The sequence below is a fragment of the Athene cunicularia genome, assembly GCF_003259725.1.
Source record: "Athene cunicularia isolate RWA chromosome 14 unlocalized genomic scaffold, athCun1 chr14_part1, whole genome shotgun sequence".
Taxonomy (NCBI): domain Eukaryota; kingdom Metazoa; phylum Chordata; class Aves; order Strigiformes; family Strigidae; genus Athene; species Athene cunicularia.
This window is the reverse complement of record NW_020799118.1, coordinates 4,441,187-4,462,682: the sequence shown is the minus strand read 5'-3', so window position 1 is coordinate 4,462,682 and position 21,496 is coordinate 4,441,187. Positions and strand designations below refer to the sequence as shown.

At 36.7% G+C, this 21,496-nt stretch overlaps 1 protein-coding gene and 1 long non-coding RNA gene across 5 annotated transcripts in view; one reads left to right on the top strand and one right to left on the bottom strand.

The window, feature by feature from the left end:
- MRTFB (myocardin related transcription factor B) overlaps positions 1-21,496 on the top strand; it is an 86,915-nt gene that overhangs the window by 30,360 nt on the left and 35,059 nt on the right. The window contains exon 2 of one of the 4 annotated variants that reach the window (XM_026858662.1): positions 6,949-7,079. The exons of the other annotated variants lie outside the window; for them this stretch is intronic. Coding sequence (XP_026714463.1) covers positions 6,959-7,079 — 121 coding nt within the window. The 5' untranslated portion in view covers positions 6,949-6,958. The remainder of the gene's footprint in view (positions 1-6,948; positions 7,080-21,496) is intronic. 4 annotated transcript variants of the gene reach the window in all.
- LOC113485499 overlaps positions 19,264-21,496 on the bottom strand; it is a 45,628-nt gene continuing 43,395 nt past the window's right edge. The window contains exon 3 of the long non-coding RNA XR_003399439.1: positions 19,264-19,342. This is a non-coding gene — a long non-coding RNA (uncharacterized LOC113485499). The remainder of the gene's footprint in view (positions 19,343-21,496) is intronic.

Genomic DNA, 21,496 nt, shown 5'->3' with positions numbered 1-21,496 from the left:
TGGTCTCCCTGTAAATATTTCTATTTTGTTTTATCTGTTATGAGATGAGAGAGCACACTGAGTAGGTACTGATTTCCCAGTACGTCTGTCTTTGTCATTGGTACTGCCAGTTCCCACAATCCTAGCATTCCCAGGGCATCAGTCAGTGTCTACAAGGAACAATTTTCAAATATTAAAGCATGTGAAAAGACATACAGGCCAAAACTCAGAACTCTCTAGGGACTGTGACCTCTTAAATGCAATATATTCTGACATTTTCACAGGCTACATGAAAGAATTCCAGCAGGGTCATTCCATTTGGTAAACTTCTAAACAAACATTCCATCATTTTAGTTTGATTTATAGAATTTTTTTAAATATTTTTTTTTAAATTATCTGCTTATTGTGAAGAGATTAACATAGGAGACATGACCTGTGACTGACTCAATTTAAGGCATCTGGTATATATGAAAAGATCCTGTTAGAGGGCTTAGCATTTGAGTGATTACAGGAGATACGGAAAGTATGTTTTCCTTTAAAGAAATCTCTTGATCAAACTGTTTTATTCTGACTTTTTTTTCCCTGAAATTCCTTGTGGATAACTAAATGCATAGCTAAAAAAGAATGTTGAGTTAATTTTATATTCCAATGTATAATTGTTTTAAATTGTTAGCACTAAATCCTAGCTGCATATGTTATGGTTGAAATGTTAGCTTGTGATACGGCCACTACAAGAAGGTAATGTAGTGCAAACAGAATGGTAATTATGCACAGTACTTATCATATGTGCCTTTTGCAAATCATAGATAGCGTGGTGAACGACCAGTATTGTCATCTAAAAAATTGTATGTGTATATATATAACAATTTTTAATGTAATTTTTTATATACACTTCAAATATTTACTTATTTAGATCTATATATGGGCAAGGCTGAATGGTAGGAAATTTTCGTTTAATCAGTCAACACTGCCAATGGGTGTCCTCCCTTTAAAAAAGAATTTGTGCGGGTTTTATGGAAGAAGAGAAGTAGAACATACAGACTTATACATTTGGTATCGCTGTAAATGTTTGGGATTTTTCTGGGAAGAGTAACTGAGGTAGATGGTGACCGTAATTTGGGTTGTTTGGGTCTTTGTGACCACAATGATGGAAATATAGGCAGAAGTCTCCAGTCTTGAGGTAATGCCTTAGTTACAGCATAGTACACAATGGTATTTCAAAAATGACTCAAATTTTTCATTTGATTTTTTGAAAAAACAAATAGAAAGATATACTTGATATTTTACTACCAAAAGAATATGAAGATGAGAGACTTGAATGTTTGGGGGTTTGTATATTTATCTTAAATACAAGCATAAGACTCTTTATATGAGTTTTACTGCTGAGTTGTTTGAAAAATGTCTTAAGTGTTCAAAGCAGAGAACTTGCATACTGGTATAGAAATTTAATTGTTTTTTTTAAACAAAACAAGAAGACAGAATAGAAATCTATTGTAAATGGCAATTGGGAGTGGAGGGGAGAGGGGGGACAAACAAAAAGTCCTGAAACAAAAAAACCTTAAATTAACAGTTTGAGGTAACATTCTTACTCTTTAAAGAAGTAATAGAATAAATTATAATAGGGATTATTTCAATGAATGATTTAGTTTGTGTAGTCAGAGCACTGTTTTCCTATGTGAAGAAATTATTACATCATGATGAAGAACTGGATTATCCTAACACAATATAAAGGACTAAGAAATTCATCAAGATGTGTATAAAGCCAAGATTAAATACATGTTTGAGTAAATAAGCTTTTATTCCCCCAATTCAAAATCTTGTGGTAGTGAAATACCTTAAGTTAAATACCTAAGGCTGTAGGGTTTGGGGTTCATCTGTAGGCTTTGGCGGTTTTTTATGGGATTGCAGAGGAATGAGCTCCATATGATGTGATGAGTTAGAATGTACTGTTAAAGCAATTGTTGCTTAGTTACTTCACGTTTAATGAGGTTGTGAAGTTGATCTCACTCAGCAGATAATGGCTCTATTCTGAGTGGCTGACAAGCAGGCCTTGCCCTGTGGAGGGTACAATGTTGGTGCATTTTTTCCTCCTGTACATTGTGATTTTGGTGAATATCTATTAGGCACTTTCTCTTTTTAAATAATGCTTTTTCTGTAGTCTGAAGGTTGGCAGAACACTTTTGAGTCTACATGTTGCAGGAGGATGGAAAGAAAAAACACTGATTTATGAGAAACTTGAAACTTGTGCAATACATTTCTGTTACGTGAGATGTTACTGGATTCTGGTTTATGGATCTGACAGGGATGTTCCATTCTGAAGACTTTTTTCTTCATTTCATCCACTTGTATACAATATATGCAACGTAAATTAAAATTCAGATGAGTGGTACTTCTACCCTCTCTGAAGATGATGTGAATTTCAACAGTTTTAATTTTTATTGAAACAAAAAGCTGCTTGTGTAACTTCTGGTTTTGATACACTGATGCTGTTTGTAGTTGGCTTTAAACCTGTAATTGAAAGATACAGCATGCACCACTGAAGATTTTCTTTTAGCTGAGATACTTACGTTTTGTTGTTCCATAGAAACTAGTGTTTCAGACTTCGTTTCTAGCTCATTATAGGCTTCTGTATGATCTTCAGTGTCATGTAGCTATTTGTACTGTTAAAAATAGCTCTTTGGAAACAGGTACATGATCAAATCGGAGAGGTTCTACATCCAGTGCTTACTTTGGAAATGAATAGTTCTCTTTCCTTCATTACAAAACCTTCTTTAAGTACACACTCAGCAGCAGAAAGACAAAAAATTTTAACACTTTGAAAAAGGGGTTTGACCTGTTTTTTAATAATGCCATCAATTTCAAATGACAATCCAAATTCCAACTCCCTTTTAGAAACTGAACAGAAAAGCATGTGTGAACTGTTCGAGGAGAATTACAAAATTATTTCATTTACTAAGGAAAAGGGAGCTCTTAAATGGCAGGTGGATTGGCTGTCTGGGGATCATGAACTGTGAGTGGAGCTGAAAGACCCCAAGCTCGCTTTGTTTATATTTTATAGTTCGTGGGTTTTATTCTATTTACTGTATAACTGCTAAAGTAAAGAGAAGGCTTTAAATAGTAGTCAAAGAACAAACCAGTCGCTATTGTTTCACTAATACTTATTACAGAGGTGTTTTTGTTACAGGACAAGATGGATAATTTGAATGGGAAAGTGTTAAGTTCCCACCCTTGAAGTCTTTCACCAGTTCTTTAAAGATAAATATGGAATTAGCATCCTTTAAAACCAACAACAGTAACTGCTGTACAAAGCAGTTTTTATCTGTCAGAACAATGACCTCCCAGACAAATACTGTCCAAACATAGGAAGTATGTTTGAAGTATTAAGATGGTGTTGATGGCTGATGATGGGGCTTCTGCTATTTTGCAAGAGCTTAAAAAATTACTTTTGGATTTGAAAGTGCGTAAATAAATCTGAGAAGTAGGTATGGTGCTTTAGCAGTCAAAGGTAAGAGCATATGTGAACTGTTCTAGGAGAATTACAAAATTATTTCATTTACTAGGGAAAAGGCAGCTCTTAAATGGCAGGTGGATTGGCTGTCTAGGGATCATGAGGAGGCACTCTGCCTTGATTCATGTGGGACCTGCTTGTGACTGGAAAACACCACTGAGCAACTGAGTATTGTTTGTTGGCAGGTGAATTTATTAATTGAATGTTCTAACCAGCTAACAGTGCCTCTTCCCTCTAGTACAATTCTTAGGAATGTGAGAGTCACTTCTTAAAACATGTAAACATGTGGTTTTCTTATCCTACAGTGCTGCAACTACAGATATTGAGCTCGCAGTTGTGAGATACCCCCAGGTGCCTGTAAAACTGTCTCAGAATTTTAGACTTTTCTAATAGACAAGTTGAGACATGCTGATTATTTATTCTTTGAAGACTTATCACTAAAAATAGAACTATATTGTTGATCACTCAAGTAACCAGTATATTTAAATTATCAGTTGAGCTTGGGTTAATGTATATTCAGGACTGCTGGAAAAACAAGATGTTGTTGGAGTATGAGTCTTTTTTTCACGACATGAGGGATGAATGTCATTCTTCGTGCAGGGATTTAAGGGAAACTGTTCCCTGGGCAGAATGTTCAGGCATTCTTAATAGTCATGATATAACTGAATCTGAACAAAAACCATTTTCTTCTTCCAGGGTATCTTTTCTTTCTCTGCAGTCATTATGTCTGTCTCTGCCCCAACTATTCAATATGGTATAGCATTTATTGGCAACTACAATATTTGGTTACATGGAAAATATGCACTATCTTTTTGATCATTCATATCCCCTAGTCTGCACACGAATTTAATCATTCTTATTTTCCATAAATTTGGTGAATCTTGCTTTTCCGCATGAAATTACTGTAGAGATTTTGATCAGACTTCTGTTCTGAAATATTAATCTGTATGTTAGCTTGTATTGAGCTGGGAGGTGAATTTGAAGCAAAATATCAGGCTTAACTCCAAGTAGCTGAAGCATAAGCATATTTATTTCTGTAAATTCTGCTCTGGAGTGGGTACCCATGACAAAGGGGAGAAATGGATAGCAGGAACTCCATGCTACTAAAGCTGATCTTTCTGAACAGGTGAGGAATGTTCAAGAAGGCTTGAACTGCTGTTCCCCAATTACTACAATATTACTGTGATCCAGCATTCACTTGAGCACTGGACACGCTTAATTTATATAAAGCACTATAAACAGATAGGAATGGATGGAACTACCTACAGAACTAGGACATTTGAAGGAAAATGCATTACTCCTTGGGTTATTTAATTACACACTTCCTTATTAGTATGTTGATTTTTTAAAATTTCAGAATACTCTGTTCTCTGAATCATTTTGAAATTGCTACAGACCAAAGCACTGATTTTTCAGGAAATGTGTGAAGTGCACTGTACCATTCCCATAAAACAATTTCTGCTGTTACATATTGTTATACTGTTAGAATATAATTAAATCAATCCAAACTATTAACTTCTCTGCTGGTACAAGAAAAATGAGGAGTTACAATCTGGTATATTCATAACTGTGTAAGATTCTATTTATTGACTGTGTCAGATTTTCATACAGGTTTTTTTAAGCATTATGTGTTTTGTGTTCTGTTTATCTGGATATTTTTTTCTTTCCCCCTGAATGTGTGGAGTTTCTCAACAGCGATTTTGTTTCTTATGCAAAGTAAGTGTTCAGGTGCAGGCAGTGAGGAAGTTAATTCGATTTATGAAGGAGTTCTTCCACAGTAATTCTGTGTGTGTGTGTGTTTGGTAAAAATCGCTGCAAAAGCAGGTGTATTGGAATCATCTGTAATTTGTATTTAAGCAAAATCTAATTTAAGTTGATAATTTTTACACAAATGATGTGCAAACAACAAATCTCTAGTTTGTGAGAGCTGCCTCAAATCATTTATGCTGCAAGAGGGGTTTTTTTGCCCGTATTTTCAGCTCCTCGGATGACAAGAAGTTGATATGGCCTAGTAAGCTCACGCCTCCTTTGAATCTGCAGCGCTGTGTTGATCCGGGTCTCCCCTCTCCCAGCAGTAGGAACACAGGGCGAAGTTTTCAAATCCTTCTGGCTGTGTCAGGCAGCCCCACACCCCATGGTATCAGTTGCTTGCCCTGGGAGTGCACCGTTAAGGTGAAAAGTCAGTGTTGAATGATTGTCTTGTAGAAAGATCTGAAGAGCCAAGATGATTTTTTGCTAGTTTCTGCTTTTAAAAATTCTGCATCAGGTGTTTGTTATTGCACAGATATCTTTTCAAATCTGATGCCATAAACGTAAAACAGTTTTTACGAGTAGATGTTCTTTATAAATTCAGGCTGAAGGATTTAAAATAAGTAGTAGGGGTGTGGAAAATATGTATAATGATAGCATTTCTAGGCCAGAGGGAAGGAAAAATGCACCTGCTAGAGTTACTTGTTGACATGTAGTAACTACTTAAATTTATGTATAGTTTGTTTAAGTACATGAAATGCAGACTAGCCTGCTGTTCCCTCGTGGCCAATGCCACATAATTAGAGGGGATCCATTTCCCCAGAATCTTCCAGGTTGACACTGAAGTTGGTGACTCACGTAAAATAAATGGGATATGCTGGAGAGAATGGCAAATCAGAAGCTGTGGGAGAAAATACCCCTAAAGCTGCTGGGAGTAATGAGATGTGTAACTGTAATGCAGAAAGGACCGTATCAAAATACTTGGGGTTTAGATATTTAAAACAAGGAGCGAGGAAAAGATGTGTAAAAAAATCACTGGTTTTCCTGCTTACTTCTGCTAGATGAGTGTCTCTAAAACAAGACCTGGGGCCAGGGTGGTTGGGAAGGTTCCTCAACATAACTTCTTCAAATGCCAGTGTGCAGCTTTGTTTATTGATGAGACTTAATGAGTAATGAATGTGCCCGTCGGGCAAAGATAAAGTACTTCTGCCGCCTGCGGCAGTGCTCAGAGTAGTGGGGGAAGGGAGAAGGAAGGGGGAAAAGGGAGGGAGGGAGTCCTCGGCAGTAGTTTGTCTTAGCTATCAGCGAATGCTGCTCCTTCAGCAACTGCTGGATTTATTTTTAACTGCCTGACTCATTCTTTGTCAGATGATTGACCATCAAGCTGCATACTGGAAAACGAATGTGCAGAGGAAGCAAGCGTAACGAAAGGAAAAGGGGGAGTGGTTGTCTGGGGAAAGAGGTGGGATTTGGGAGTTGTGCTTCACATGCTCTGTGCCTGCTGTCGGAGTGAGTTACAGGCTCCGGAGCAGGCTGAGCGTGCTGCGGGTCAACCTGGAGAGTGAAGGATGATGGCTGCTTTCCGCTGCACAGAGGCGCAATTGCTCGTTTGTTAGGAGAAAGGACCTGGAAGCAGCGTTCGGGACAGCAGTGTACTGCTTGGTGACAAATTAATATTTTTTTTTCCTATGCTGGATGTTGCCAATCTAAAGGATTCTCATCATGATCGATAGCTCCAAGAAGCAGCAGCAGGGCTTTTCCGAGATTTTACCTGCAGGAGATGTTAAGCCACTGAAGGAGAAGGAATGCCTTGAGGTGAACAGCCAGAAAAGTCTCAAGGAAGGTCAGTCACTGGCTGGTTGGGGGACAGAAAATGCAGAAGTACTGGGCAGATCTCAGTTCACCAGAATTTGTGATGTAACGTTGTATGTCAGGAAGAATTTCTGTACATGAAATGACGTGTTGTTTTCCCTCTTACAAAAAATAAATCTAATAGCTAAATTTAGAATTCGCTTGAGACTATCAAAATATTGATAATAGCTTGATAGAAATTGTAGTATGAAGAAAAATGAGTGATTAAGTACCCTTTTCAGAGTAGCATTTAGTGCTGAATTTATGAGTACTCTGAAATTGTCCTGTAAATTTTGCACAACATGCTTCAGAATGTCACTGTTGAAATAAAAATGATTAAACAAATGCCATTAAATATGACTATTAAAAATAAACTCCCGCAAACCTTTAGTTTTACACATGTATTACTACCTCATTTTCAGCAGTGCTTTTCTCAGCTGTCTTTCTCTAGAATTCCCTTCTCCCTTCATACTTAAGATTAGAGTTGACTCTGCTTTCCAGATGTATGTATGCTTTTCAAATTACGTCTCCTTAAATTACTGGGTTTAGACTGCATTAAATTGATACAATGCACAAGCACTAGTTTGTAAAACAGCAATAGTCTGAGGATATTTGGAGTGTTATTTAAAGCTGACAAATGGTACTATACCAGGTTCATTTACAGTAGTATTTGTTAGGCTGTGGCAGTAACACTTGTGAGACGCGGAAGTTGCCTTACTCCTTGTAGCTGGAGGTATTTTTCTAGCTGGCCTGTGTTAAGGAGGAGAAGGAAGAGACCTCTTGAGGTCAGCAGCCAGCCCTGCACAGAACAGTTTATTGACTGGTGTGTGTTAACATACCAGTCTCTTTACAGTTCAGGACTCAAACTCCAACTTCTTAATCATTGAGAAACAAACTGTATTTGTAGTAGACAAAATTCCTTCTTTCCTTTTGCAGCACTCTGCATTGGCTTTTACTTCAGATATCTTTGCATTGTCCGGTAATTCAGAAACTTCTTCCTTGGTGGTGTGGCAAGACTGACGGTTTTCCCCTTTCTACATGAGATCATGCCTTTCTCAGAATTTAAATGTTTGGTTTGGGGTATTGTTTGTTTTTAAATGTTATTAAATGTTTAAAATAGCAAAAAGATAGCCCATATTCAGTATTGAATTCAGTAACTGAATTCAGTAGAACCCCCTCTAAGTTAGAGCTAGAGAAAACACTGGCTTTTATATAATGTAGTGATACCAAAGGTTTCTGATTGATTCCAAAGACAGACAATAAGAAGTTGAGGGTTGATGTATGTGGCTGTGGTGGAGAGAGTAACAGTTCTGCTTCCTTTACAGCAGGAAAATACTGATTGAAAGACAGTGATTGAAGAGAAATGGCCAACAGTGGCTCCTTTTTCATGGTGTTTACCTTGCAACTCCAAACAGGCTCAGTTAAACCTGCAGCCGCTACCTCTGAAGCTCTGTGGGGCCACAGGAACAAAGAAAGAAGGCAAGGAAGTTGAGAGGGACAGAGGAGTAAGCATACTGTTGTGGGAAATACTGTAGGGAAAAAACCCATAACTAATCTAAGCTACCAAGAAATAAAGGGGAGAGAGAGGTGGGTAGTGTAGGTGGGCTAATAAGTAACCATGGTTCTCATTATCTTCAGTCTTCTTTGAATGTGTCAGTTATGTAGAAAGTAGATGAAAGAATGTACTTTACAATAATGATGGTCTGTCAGAGCAGCAAAACCCCTGCAATTATGGGACACTCTTCCAGTCTAAATTCATGAATATTTTAGAGTTTAAATTATTCAGCACCTAATAGAAGTTATAATTGTTTTCCACAATCACTATCTTTGCTTCCTTTTCTCTGTTTTAATACCTCCATTTTCACTTTTCTCCAGTGAATATTGCTTATTCTTTTATCTCTCCTAAATCGGGCAACCTAATAATTAAAATAATGAACCTCTTCTAATTTAGGAGTATGAATGACTACTGGATCTCCTCTTCCAGCATTTCATCTTTCTAAAGCTTAGAAAAACTAAGCATTCTCTTTCTTGTAGTATAGAGAATGAATTATTGAAAACGTTGCAAATCTGCTTGATTTGCATCTAGAGAGACTAAAGCAGAGCTTTACCTTTTCAATTTATAATGTTACAAAATATATAGTTCAGATATTTTGTAGATTTTTTTAAAAAAAATCTATTGCTGTTGTTAATTTCATCCTAGTTAAATAACACTGTAAATAACACTAAAACACATCTTATTTTACAGAACAGTATATTCTAAATTAGCTCTTGGCATTTTGCCTCTCTTTTTTTCTTTTTTTTTCCCCTTTAATTCAAATAATGATGCAGTTGCTTTTGCCACCTGAATCATCAACCCTTTTTTGTTAGGACACAGAAATACTTAGAAATACCATCTGTGAACGGTTAAAATTGCAAAAATTAAAAATGCAATTCTGTTGGCAAACCCGGATGAAGTACATAGAGGTCAGGTAATTCAGAAGGTGCTACATCCTTTGCTTCATAATCTGTATTGCACAGGTTTGATAAATCTAAAATTCCTGAGATGGTACGGTGTGCTTATTTCAGCAGTGTGTACCTTGAGAATTGTTAGGTGTGGTTCGCTTTTTACTTACTATTTCTTTATAAGAAAGGAGACTTTTGATGGAAACACAAAACCCAACACCGTCTTCAGCAAATTAATATTAAGGGCATTGGAAGGTTAGATTACAAGGATGATTTTTTTTCTTTGCTTAGGCTAATGAACTCTTAGAAGATACACATTATAGCATCCTATAGCACAGGAGTATATCCTCTTAATTACCCTACTTTCTTGTAAACAGCTTGTAAGTTATTGTTATATATTGTCTGTTCTGTGAAAACAGTTCTTAATTTTATTTCTTTTATCAAAATTACCTTTTGCATGATCAAAGAATAAAAGTACTTTTTGGCTCTGAAGCTAACCATGCAGTGCCAACTGAAGAGCTTTCTCAGAAATTCCTGTAGCATTGACTTCTAATGTCAAGTGGCCAAAACATTTAGGAAATCCAAGTGAAAAGCCTTAAATGAAATCTGGATATCATTGTGTATACAGTTAGTAAGAAAGAGTATCATCAACTATGCATATATTAGCAATATATTTAGGCTGCAGATTAGAAGGTTTTTAACTGAGGAGCGAAGTGAATTTAGGAAGTCTTGCCTTGTACCCTTCGTTGTTTTAATATAAAGACTGCTGAGCTCCTGCAAGAGTGTGTGACCATGCAGAACTCTTGAAGACACAGTACTAAATCGGTGAAACAAATAAGTGTGATGCTATCTCAGGTGGAATTTAAAAGGAGATTGGATCCCAGTTTGTTTGCACCATATTTTTCTTATATTAATCTGAGCTTCTAAGTTACCACTTGCCTGCAGGTTACTGTAAGGAAAAAAAAAAAACCCTAACCAGGAAGGAAATACTCACCTTGAAACATAATTTACTTCCTGGGTTTGTATTGCTTTTTAACTTTGCTGTTTTGTAAGGAACTAGAAACTGGCAAGTGCCTGAAACAGGATATGGGGTGGAATGAGTGAAGCACAAGGATTTCTCAGGTGCTCACTGGAAATGCCTTCATGCTGTCTGGTTAATGGATTACCGGATTTAGTCAGGAAATCTTCCCTTCCTCCTTTGCAATTAAATCAATATTGCATGAGAATTGTTTATTTATCAGATTTCCTGCTATTGCGGGCATGTTGAGCATTGGTGATACTCTTGACCTCTACTGCTCTCCTGCGGCGGCGTTTTGGACTTAAAGATTCTACTGTTGGTTTGGTGGTTTTGGTTATGTTTGTGTTGTTTGGTTTTTTAATTTTTTTTTTTTAAAAAAGCTTTAAGTTCCATTATATAGTGTTTAGAGGGTGTTTTTAGTTAATAAAGGAAGCACTAGAAATTAGTGAGGCTGTGTTAAAATTCTTTATGTAACTTCAGCGACAGTGGGATAATTGTATGTTTTACAAGTAAGTCAGCACTTATTCTGCAAAATGTTCTTCTTCAGTGTAGCACTTAAGTGAATAATACATGGTAATCCCATTATAATAAACACATGCTTAAATACTTTGATAAACCAAGGCTACGATGAATTAATTTGATTTTGTATGTAATCTGTATACAAACAGAGGATACGGTGGCTAACCAAGAGTTCTAAGGAAACTTGCTATGGCAACTACAAGATTTCGTTAAGGTTTTTTAAAAAGTTAGGATTAAGACTGATGTTGCCAGAAGTAGTTGTAGTCTCATCCAGCTCTACCCTGCTTACTGCCAGCCTCTTTCTTGTGTTAGCATTAGTAATTATGCAACCCTGAAGTGGGTAGGATTGGTGAACAGGTATTACTGAAGACTGTTTATTTCAGTAGTTTTCAGCCAGCTCAGAGCACTGACCTGACAGGCTGCATCTTTGCCAGTGTTGATGCAACAGAAGCAGCTGGGGTTGGAAGGAGGAAGAGACCATTGTCTTTTCATCAGTAATTGTCTTAGATCAAATTAAGTTATGAAACTACACTCTGACACCACTGTCTGTTTTGTTGCTATACTGGAGGTTTGTTCTTTCACAAAGGATCCAACAAAACATGCATGTACCTTAGCCTTTTTAATTCAGAGTCCTTCTTAATGCAGCAACTTTGCTGTCACTATAAGCAATCTGACTCACCCACCGAGCAAGCATCTGCAGAAATGTGATGTTGTTGTCTACATAGCAGAGCTGACACAATGCCACTGCTTACATCCCAGTTTGCAATCAGGCATCTTAGTGTAAATCCACCTTCCTCAGTGTTTTGAATTAATGTGTAATCTCATGAGTTGGAGGATCTGCTTGGGTATGCATTTTGTTTGCTGGCTTTACTGTGCCTAGGAAAAGCATGGAAAATGGAGGTAATACCTTCTCGAGAAGGCTTGGCTGGAAATCGTCTGTCATCATTCAGTGTAATATGCTCCAAATTATCACAAAGCAAGTCTGTTGTAGATGTGGAATTTAAACCCAAGTTTCACAACTCCCTTGACAGAACGCTTCTTGGCTGATAGTAGATGAGGAAATGCAAATTATTTTTTAAAAAATCAGCAGACTGTACTAAGCTGAGGAATACTTGCAGATTTAGAAAATGTAAGTATTGTTAATATACTTAAGGTATGCAATTTTACAGAATGCTTGAAATGTAAGCTTTAGTTTATTCAGACTTTCCACCCAAGATGGTAGTGATTCTTCTCATTTTAAAGATGTAAACAGAATTGTGAAAAGTATAGATTTTGCTTTTTACATGTACACATGTGTGTATATATATATAAAAAAATATATAAATATATATTCATCCCAGCAGACATTCTGGTAATTTGTTTGGAGACTTGTGTATATTCTGGCTTGTTTCTAAGCAACATGTTCCATAGCAATAGGGTACAATACATATTGTCCTATATCCTAGTCATTTAAGCTTCTCAACTGATGATATTGTTATGCTTTATATTTTTGTTTTAAATGAGAATTTTACATTTAGCTATCTTTCCCATCTAGCATTTCGTTTTCTACTTTCAGTATGATGATGTTACTTCTGGAAGCAGTTATGTGTACATCATTACTGGCTTACAGACAAAAGCTTTGAATCACAGTGGTATAATTTAAAAGCTTTGGAGGTCCTGCAGGGTTTCCTTTCAGAATTCTGAAAAGATTGTCTGAAATGGCCCTCAGTAGTCTCCACTCACATTTATCCAGAATATTTCTAAGCTGAAATGAAAGTAGGACTGAATAATTGCTTAAAATGAGTATGCCTCAGAGGCTGCTTCACTTTTCTTAATTATTTTGGATATAGTCTTAGCAGAAAAATCACATATACAATAATGGAAAAGATAACATTTAAAATATATTAAAATAAGTAAGGATTTTTTTTGGTAAAAATAAGTAAAATGTTTTCTTTTTTAAATGATACCCTGGCATCCATGAAAGTTTTGAAGACTGAACCCAATATAACATACTCATGTTTAGATGATGTCTGGATTTCTTTAATCATGAATTACTTTTGTTTTAAAATTGAGAGTATTTAACATTCTGTATCACCATCTTCAGGCTGATGGGAGGTGAGTACCACAATTTAAAATGCATTTTATCCTTAAAATGCTGTACAACTTATTTACAATCACTTCCAACAAATTACAGGTATTTACATGGCTTTTCCTTTTCCTTCCTTCTTTGACATGCTATATAAATGAAGAGAACGCTGTGTTATCCAATTTCTGACTCTGGACACATGTGGAATGAGTAATGCCAGGTGCAAACCAGCTACCATATTCCATAACCTTCCTGAAATGTGTACCTTGTGTATCACCTGCTCTTTCTTTAACTTATTATACAGAACATTCAGTTTATTAAATTTTTAGTTTTATTCACAGAACAAATATTAATTGAAAAGATTAACTGGTTTTGTGTCAGTGAAGCATTTAATGAATTCTAAATAGACTACAACACCCCATATAGAGTTGAGGGAGAAACAGTCACAGCTCAGGACAAAGTAAAATATCAGTCTCTGGAAAACTAATAGTGTAAACTATGCTGTTTATAAAATGCCGTATAAACTTTTAAGTCCAAGCAGATGGAGTCTGGGGGTGCAGGGGCAAGAGCTGAAAGAGGCACAGAGTTAAGGACTTGATACTCGGTTTCTGCAGCACAGGGTGACAGTTACAGAATTGCGAGGTTGGGCCAGAATTCTAATACAAAGCCCATGCCTTGATCACTTGTATGGTCCACGTACCATCTGATAAAATACTCTTTTCTACTTTACTGCCACCCTGCTGTTCGTATACTTGTATTAATGTTATAGTCCCGATGCCAAACAGCTAGTAATAAATTGCTTTAGATTGAGGATGCAGTAGCTCTCCATCTGCAGCAGTGCTTCACTGCACCCAGAACTGCTGTTTTAACATCGATTGCTCTGTGTTTCAACCACAACATGTTGGAGACATTGCCTGCACAAAAGCTGTTTTAAGATGGCAGAAAGAGATGAAGGCTTTCTGTATAACAGCTTTTAATTTAAAGGAAACGGCCCTGTTTCCAGCACTGTCTGTTTCCATGGCAGCCAGCCCTAGCAGCCTGCACTAGAGTTTCTATTGCTCTTGGAAATTTCCAAGGGAGTATGCAGGAATGTTGGACGTTACATTTTCACTTGCAGTTTTAAGGGCTTAAATCCACTGGATTTTAACTTTGGAAGAAACAGATGATTACATACACAACATAAAAAAAAAAAAAAAATCTTGATGCATTATTTTTCTTCTTGCGGTCATCTGAAAGAACTGTGTGCTGTCTGATGAACCCCTTCTCAATGGTCTGTTTCCTCTGTGTAATTCTTAAACGGCAACAACTATTTGCTGTTTCATAGTACATTCTATAAAAAGATAGAATTTAAATTTTATTTTAAATTAATAGGATACGTAATCAACTGTGTTGGGTCTGGAATTGCTAGTGCTGGAACTGTGCACGGTATGAGTTCTGTTTTTTTTCAAGACAAGAAGCAGTGGTGAAAGCTTGTCAATCAGTGTAGATAGCATTGTTCCTGCAGGACAACTACCAATTTATTTTTGGCCTCTTTACATTCCAGTTCTTGTGATTATATAGTGCTGCTTTGAGAAATCTTTTCCATAGGATGGAAATTACAGATTTGTAACAGAAATCACTTGCTCAACTTTGATGATAGCTGTTTGTTCTAAGTGATTTAATAAAACACTTTATTTTCACTTATTCCACCATGCAGATGTAGTAAGACTTGACTAGACTGTTCTATGATTCTTACCTTTCAAAGGGTCTTAACCAGAATGTGATGTGTACTTGCCCAGGTGCCTGTTTTTGCCAGCGTTCTTGCATTCAAACCAGTATAGCACTTCAGCAAGCTATTTGAAGACCTGCTTGTTTTGTTTATTCTTGATCTTTATGGTCCTTTAGGGTACAGTGTACATGAACCTGAACAGTACACACTGGTTGAAAACAGAGGCCATTAGCTTTATAAAATTTACTGCTATGTAGAAATAAGTTCCAAAATAATAAAGTGCATTGTTTACCAGAAAACCTCTCCTTTTTGTACCATCATCTCCATTCCCCTTGATTCTCTGGAATGCTAGCACTGGAAGAAACTTTATAGGGGCCTCTGGCTCTCAGTTTTTTAGATGGTGAAAAATCTGTATCTCCAGTGATGTCAGAAGACTTCTGACTGAGAGTCAGATAGCCAGATGTTCTTACTGTGAGGCAGGGTTATGCTTTTTAGTTTTGTCAGTAAGTATTCAATAAACTATCTGAGGTTTAATGGTCTCTTGTTGACTGAAGAAAGCACATGGAAATTTTGGAATCTCTTCACCTGGTGTTAAAGTGTTAATCATAAAATCGTACACTGACTTGAAAATAAAAAGGAATACCCTCCCTCCCCCCTCAGTCAAAGCAGGAGTTTGACTGACCTCTCTGTGCATGGCTTTTATTCAGCAGCAGTTCAAAGACAATTTCTTAGAGTTGCAGTGGTGTGAAGGGGAATTCCTGCCAGATAATGTGAAGTGCAAAATATTTGTGCTGTCTTTTAGCAACTAGATTTGCTCAGTGGTGTTAACATAGCCCTTCTTTTGCACATACACTTCAAATATGAGGGACAGTATTACTGATGTTAATAGTGCATTAACATATCCAAATCTTTGTTAATTCTGGGCCTTTGTTTTGGAGATCATCTTCTACGATTTTAAATGTTATGCAGGTAACTGCCTGATTTGAAAAGTGTGAAAGTGAGAGGTAAACTATTGGGCAACAAGCTGAACGGTTCATCCTGATAAGACCAATCTGTTAAACATAGTGTTTGAGTAAGTACCATCCCATGGAGAACTTTGTTTTGTAGTACCTCATGTCTTTTGAATTCTCCCTTCCCCAGATTTCACACTGGTTTGTCTGTAAATGGTTCTTTGTAATAAAGGGGCAGGGGGGACCACCAAACAAATCCCCCAAAACTAGAACAAATAGTACAGTATAATAACTTTGGCTAATGCCTCGGTGGTTTTTAGATTTTTTGGAGGGAGCTGCATCCTTCTGTCTCATCCATCCTTAATAGATTTACCTCTTTGTGTGTTACTGACTGTTCTAGAAATCTCTTGATATGTGGATTTCTATATATATGATAAGCAGGGTCTGTATTAGATTCAGTTACGTCAGATTTAAACCAACCTTCATTCTATTCTGTAGAGAGTTTCTCACTGAAATAAATCAGCATTTCTTTGCCAAAAGTGCAGAACTGTGCTCCATTCTCATATCATTCATGTCTTTGAAGATAATTTAATCACATTTTCTTTATTGAAAACTTGTGATTTAGTTTCCATGACTCCCATCTTCCATACCTTCCTGGCTGTTCTTTGAGCTGCTTTTTGTGGGTCCCCATTTCGTTTTGAGCTTTTCAGAAGCCTCATTCCAATTCCCTTCCTTTATATCCACTTCAGATTCATTTCCAGTATAAAGATACAAATCTGTCTGTAACTTGTTTCTGCTCAGTTGTAGGGCTCAGACTTTCTAACTGCAGTGACAATATAAAGGTCGTTACTAGTGTGACCATCTGCTCTGACACACAGACCTGTACGCCAAATATCCTCTTTGACTAGATGTAGCTATGCAACTCATGTACAGGCCTTACCATTTCTCCCTTAGAAACATCTCTCCTTTTTGCTTTTTGTCACTGTTGGGGCTCAAAGCGGTTTAGGTCCTTATGTCTTTTATTGACCTATAAATACTAGTGTTTTCCTGATCTGTTTGCTTTGGTAAAGCAAAAGTTTTTTTCAGCTTCTCAACTTTTTAAAATAATATATTGTTTTTTATTCACAACTACTTTCTATTTAGAAACTTTCTTTAATAATGTATTCAACTTCTAAATATTTATTTTTTTGTAAAAAATCAGACATCAAACTGTTTTTTTAACCTTCTTAATTTTGGAGTTTTTTGCAAAAGCGAACAATCTGGTTTTCATCCAGGTTTTTTTCTGTTTAACCTCCTTGCTCAAGTAAAAATCTTCAATGATTATAGTCTTATACCACCTTTCTAACTATGAGTCATCTCTTCTTTAGTATTCCCCCTGCAGTGCTTCCCTATTAGTCATGCTACAAGCTGTCCTTTCTTTACTATGTAATATGTAAGTTCCTGATATTTACTTAATAAGTGAATAACTGCATGTTCTGTATCTTCTGTACCTCTCATTCTTTCAGTCCTCCCCCAGTTTTTATGACTTGTCCAGAAATACATGGGACAACTTCAAAATCATCTCTTACTTGCTTTGTGATGCCCAATGTAGGTTAACAGATGATGGGTAGGCAAGTAGTGTTATAAGAGACAGTAGCTATTTGTTATATATATATATATATGTATTTGCTAAAAAATGCTAAAGCTTCACACCTGAGTGCATATGGGTTTGGTGAAGGTACATTCTTACAGTTTTTCTCATCCTTCTGCTGTAGTCCTGCATATTCACTTGCAAGACTACACATTGTAGGACATGGGGTCAGTTTTTATTCATTCTGCAAAGCTTAAGCCAAATATCTGATCATAATTAAAGCCAAAAATCATAGATATAATACATTCATAATTTATGTAGCAGGGATTCCCATTGTCTGTATTTGGAATTAGTGTTCATTAAAGAATTTGCTGAAACCAGATGGAAAATAAGAGTCAAGTTACCTACATTCTCAACACTATTTTTTGCTGAATAGATTTATTTTAGTCTCCCTCCCCTATTTCCTGGGTGAATACCATCTATCATGGCCGTGGCCAAGCAGCATTAATTTTCAGGAACTGACAGAAATCACACTAGCCACAAACATAAGTGTAACATCCACTGGGGTATGTCTTGACAGTGTTGATGCTTCCATGATGCAGGGCTGTGTGCGAGTGATGTGAGAGGGAGGCACAGCCTTTCACCCTCCTGACACAGGTCACACTGGATAGCAGTAACAGGGAGCTGCAGGAACTGCATCGCACTCAGCGGGTCTGTATCAGCGAGTTCACAGTGTTCAGAGTGTCCTTGTCTTTGGAGACACACGGATGTTGCTGACACTTTTGTGTCACTAGCACTGTTTGTTGAAAGAGGGTTTGAACAGGACCTTGACACAGAAACTTTGGCATGCTGATTTTGGGGTTTTTTTTTTGTTTGTGGGGTGGTTTGTTTGCTTGCTTTCAGGAGAAATTTCAGCAGCTGAATGTACCTCAGGCAGACTCTTTCTAAAATACACTTTAGGGGAGTACAGAGGAATGTATTAGAAGTGTTGGAGTAGTTACTGAGCTCACTTGCATTGACGAAGTGCAGTGTGAGGCCTTTCTGATTTTTCTTCCCTCAGACTTACCAATGAAAATTTAAAATGCAATAGTTGCTAAATGCTGAACTGGTGGGATGTGTTTAGACTGTCCAGTCCAACTGTATGACCTAACAGTGAGAGTTGTCTGTCTTGGTGTAATGGAATGACAGAAGTCTCTTCCTTTGCATATGAAAGATGAAAAGCCTTGGTCTGAGAGTCATGTCAGTATCTAGATCTGGGAAAGCCAGATCTCTAATTAATAAATAATAAATTTCTGATAAAACTCTGCGCCTTTATCTGTAATTTTAACAGGTAAACTAATGCCTTAAAAAAACACTGTCAAGCTGTTTTTTCGCATTTGAGATTGCAGTGATGGTACTTTGGAATTTTAAATGTCTGATAAGTTGAAGAACAAGCATCTGTTGTCTGTAGTAGGTTTAATAGAGTAGATGGTGTATGCACTTCTACAAAATCAGCTAGCTGTCCAAGTTGGTGAATTAGTGAGGGTGTTCAAACTGTTACCAACTCTGCAAAACAGTGTGATCATTCTCTAGTGTCCAGCTCAATTTGAAAGTTGTTTAACTTTCCCACTTCTGTTCACTGATGTTTGAAATCACCATACTAGCAAGGCTTAGGTAGCCACAGCTGAACCAGCTACACCTACAAAATGGGTTTTATGATAAAGCGTCTTAAAAAAGAAAGTCTGAGTAAAAAGCATATTAGAAATCAGAAGTATTATGTGCTACAAATGCCTATCGTATGTTGGTAGATGACTCACATCAGTGATAACATTCCTGTGCCTGTTGTAATATTACCAGTATTCGCTTGTTGATCCACTGCATTCCAGGTGATGGAACTGAAAAAAGTACTAATTCTGATTTACTTACTGTGTCTGATGACATATATCAGCTCTACCCTGGACATAATTGATGTTGGCGCAGGGCATTTTCTCAAAGACCTTGAGCCTGAAATAAAGAGGCATATGTTTAAAACTGACTTGTAACCAGGTAAAAGATTTGACAGATGCATTTGTAGTGTGTTTAGTGTTCCAAGAAAGCCAGTTTTTAGTATGGTGTAAATTTAGACCTAATAGAGCTGTATGACATGGATGAGACTCCTGCCCACAGCAGGACATGCTTTTCAACCGTTCCCACAGCTTCCTAGTTGTGTAAAAGGAAACATAGTCTGAGTGAAGAACAGAAGTCAAGTTTTAATCTACTCAAGACCAGAAATACTGGGTCTGAAATATGGTCTTGCCATGCTGTTTATAAATTGTATCTCACATCATTTGGATGGGTAAAACTTATTTAAGATTTTTAAAGGGACTGCCCATTCAGTTTTAAGACTCTGAGCTTTCTTGATTTTACAGTTGTAAGCAAGAGAATATAGAACAAGAGTGTATCAGAGTTTTCTGCTCTGCTGTAAACACCACACCAGTTAATGAACTTCTCAGTGCTTTGTGCTACTGCAGTAGGAAATTCGTAGAAGTAGCACCAGGAATAGAAGCTTAGTATCATAACATCATATCTCATGCTTAAAATGCATTTCTGTTGAAAAGTGTATTTCTTGAAATTGTATAAAGCTTGTGGGTTTTTACAGTTGGATGTACAGTTGCATAAATGTTTCTGGGCAGGCTAAACCAATTGGAATTGGAAACCCACATGGTTCTGCAGAAAGATTTGAACTTTCTCTGCCCATGCTCTCAACGTGGTGGGAGTATGTAGCTATCTATGCTACACCATATGCCAAACCCAACCGAGGAAGTGCTGCTGAAAGGAGTGAGCACCCTTTGAGTTGGTTCAGGACTTCAGGCAGCACAAGTTTATCCACTAGTAAGAGATACTGTCATAAGAGGTCACAGCTTCTATGGAGCTACATGAAATTAAGGAAGATCGAAAATAAATCATTCAAACTCTTAAAATAATTCTTCAGTTAACTTTTTACAGTCATTTAATATTACTTGGAAAATACAATTCATTACTTAAAGCAGGTATTTTCAAGTTTCCAGGGGAACTCAATCCATTTTGAATGACTTTCCATCAATTTACATTTTACTGTTGTTACTTTTGCATTCTCCCATCTCTGTCCTTTGTAATTCTCCTGTAACAGTATTTTAAAGTCTGAACAGAACTGCTGTGCCACAGCCCTGAAATGTTTGTATTTAAATTCTCAGTGTTTGTGTGACACAAGAAAATAATGTTCTTGTTTTGAGGACTTGCTATTCCCGGTCTTAATGCTTTAGCCAGAAGAGTATCCTTCCTGTACTGTAGAACAGGAAATAAGCTGGTTCCTTTTAATTTCTGAAAACAATGAACTTTGTCCTTAGCCTGATTTTTTAGAAATTACATTCATTTTGATGTTTTGGACAATGCATTAGTTTATTTTGCTTCCTTGTGAAATACAATGGGAACAGCATGTCAGAATCATACATCTATAATAAGCTATCAAGGCAGAATTTAAGAATGTAAACATTACATATTTAATTTTTTTTTTCTTGACAAAGCATCTTGACCATCTCTTGTTCAGAACATGAAATTTCACATGAGGGTAATGGCTCCATATATCTAAGACATAATGAAGCACCATGATAAATTGGCAGACTTAAGGGGAAGGGAGCAGTGGAAGAAACAACTACTTTTTTCTTCTTTTTTCTGGGAACATTTACAAAAAAGCCCTAATCTTTGAAAGTACGAAGCCTTTATGTCTGTGCCCTCCCCCAGGTTTTGTGCAGTTCCTGGTATAGTATTTACTCTGCTTCACATTGCTTAGACAGTAACAATAAGCTGAGAACCTTTGTATGTTTTATTAAGTCTAATGAAACATGTTACCTCTGAAACTCTAAAGAGTTTTTCCAAATTGGACAGTATTGGATTTGTTTGGTTCTTGAAATAATTATGATAACACATATCTCAATCAGGAAAACAACATTCCTGATGTTCAGAGAGAGGATGAGATCTGTTCCTCATTGTATCACTTTTTTGGTGTTTTTAAATAAGCCAGGTAAAATCTGGCTTCTCTTCAGTTTCTTGTGTTTCAGCAAGATTTATTAAAATGTACAACAAGCCTTTATATTAAAAAAAAAAAAAATCCTTAAGGGAAAACAGTCAAACACATGCAGT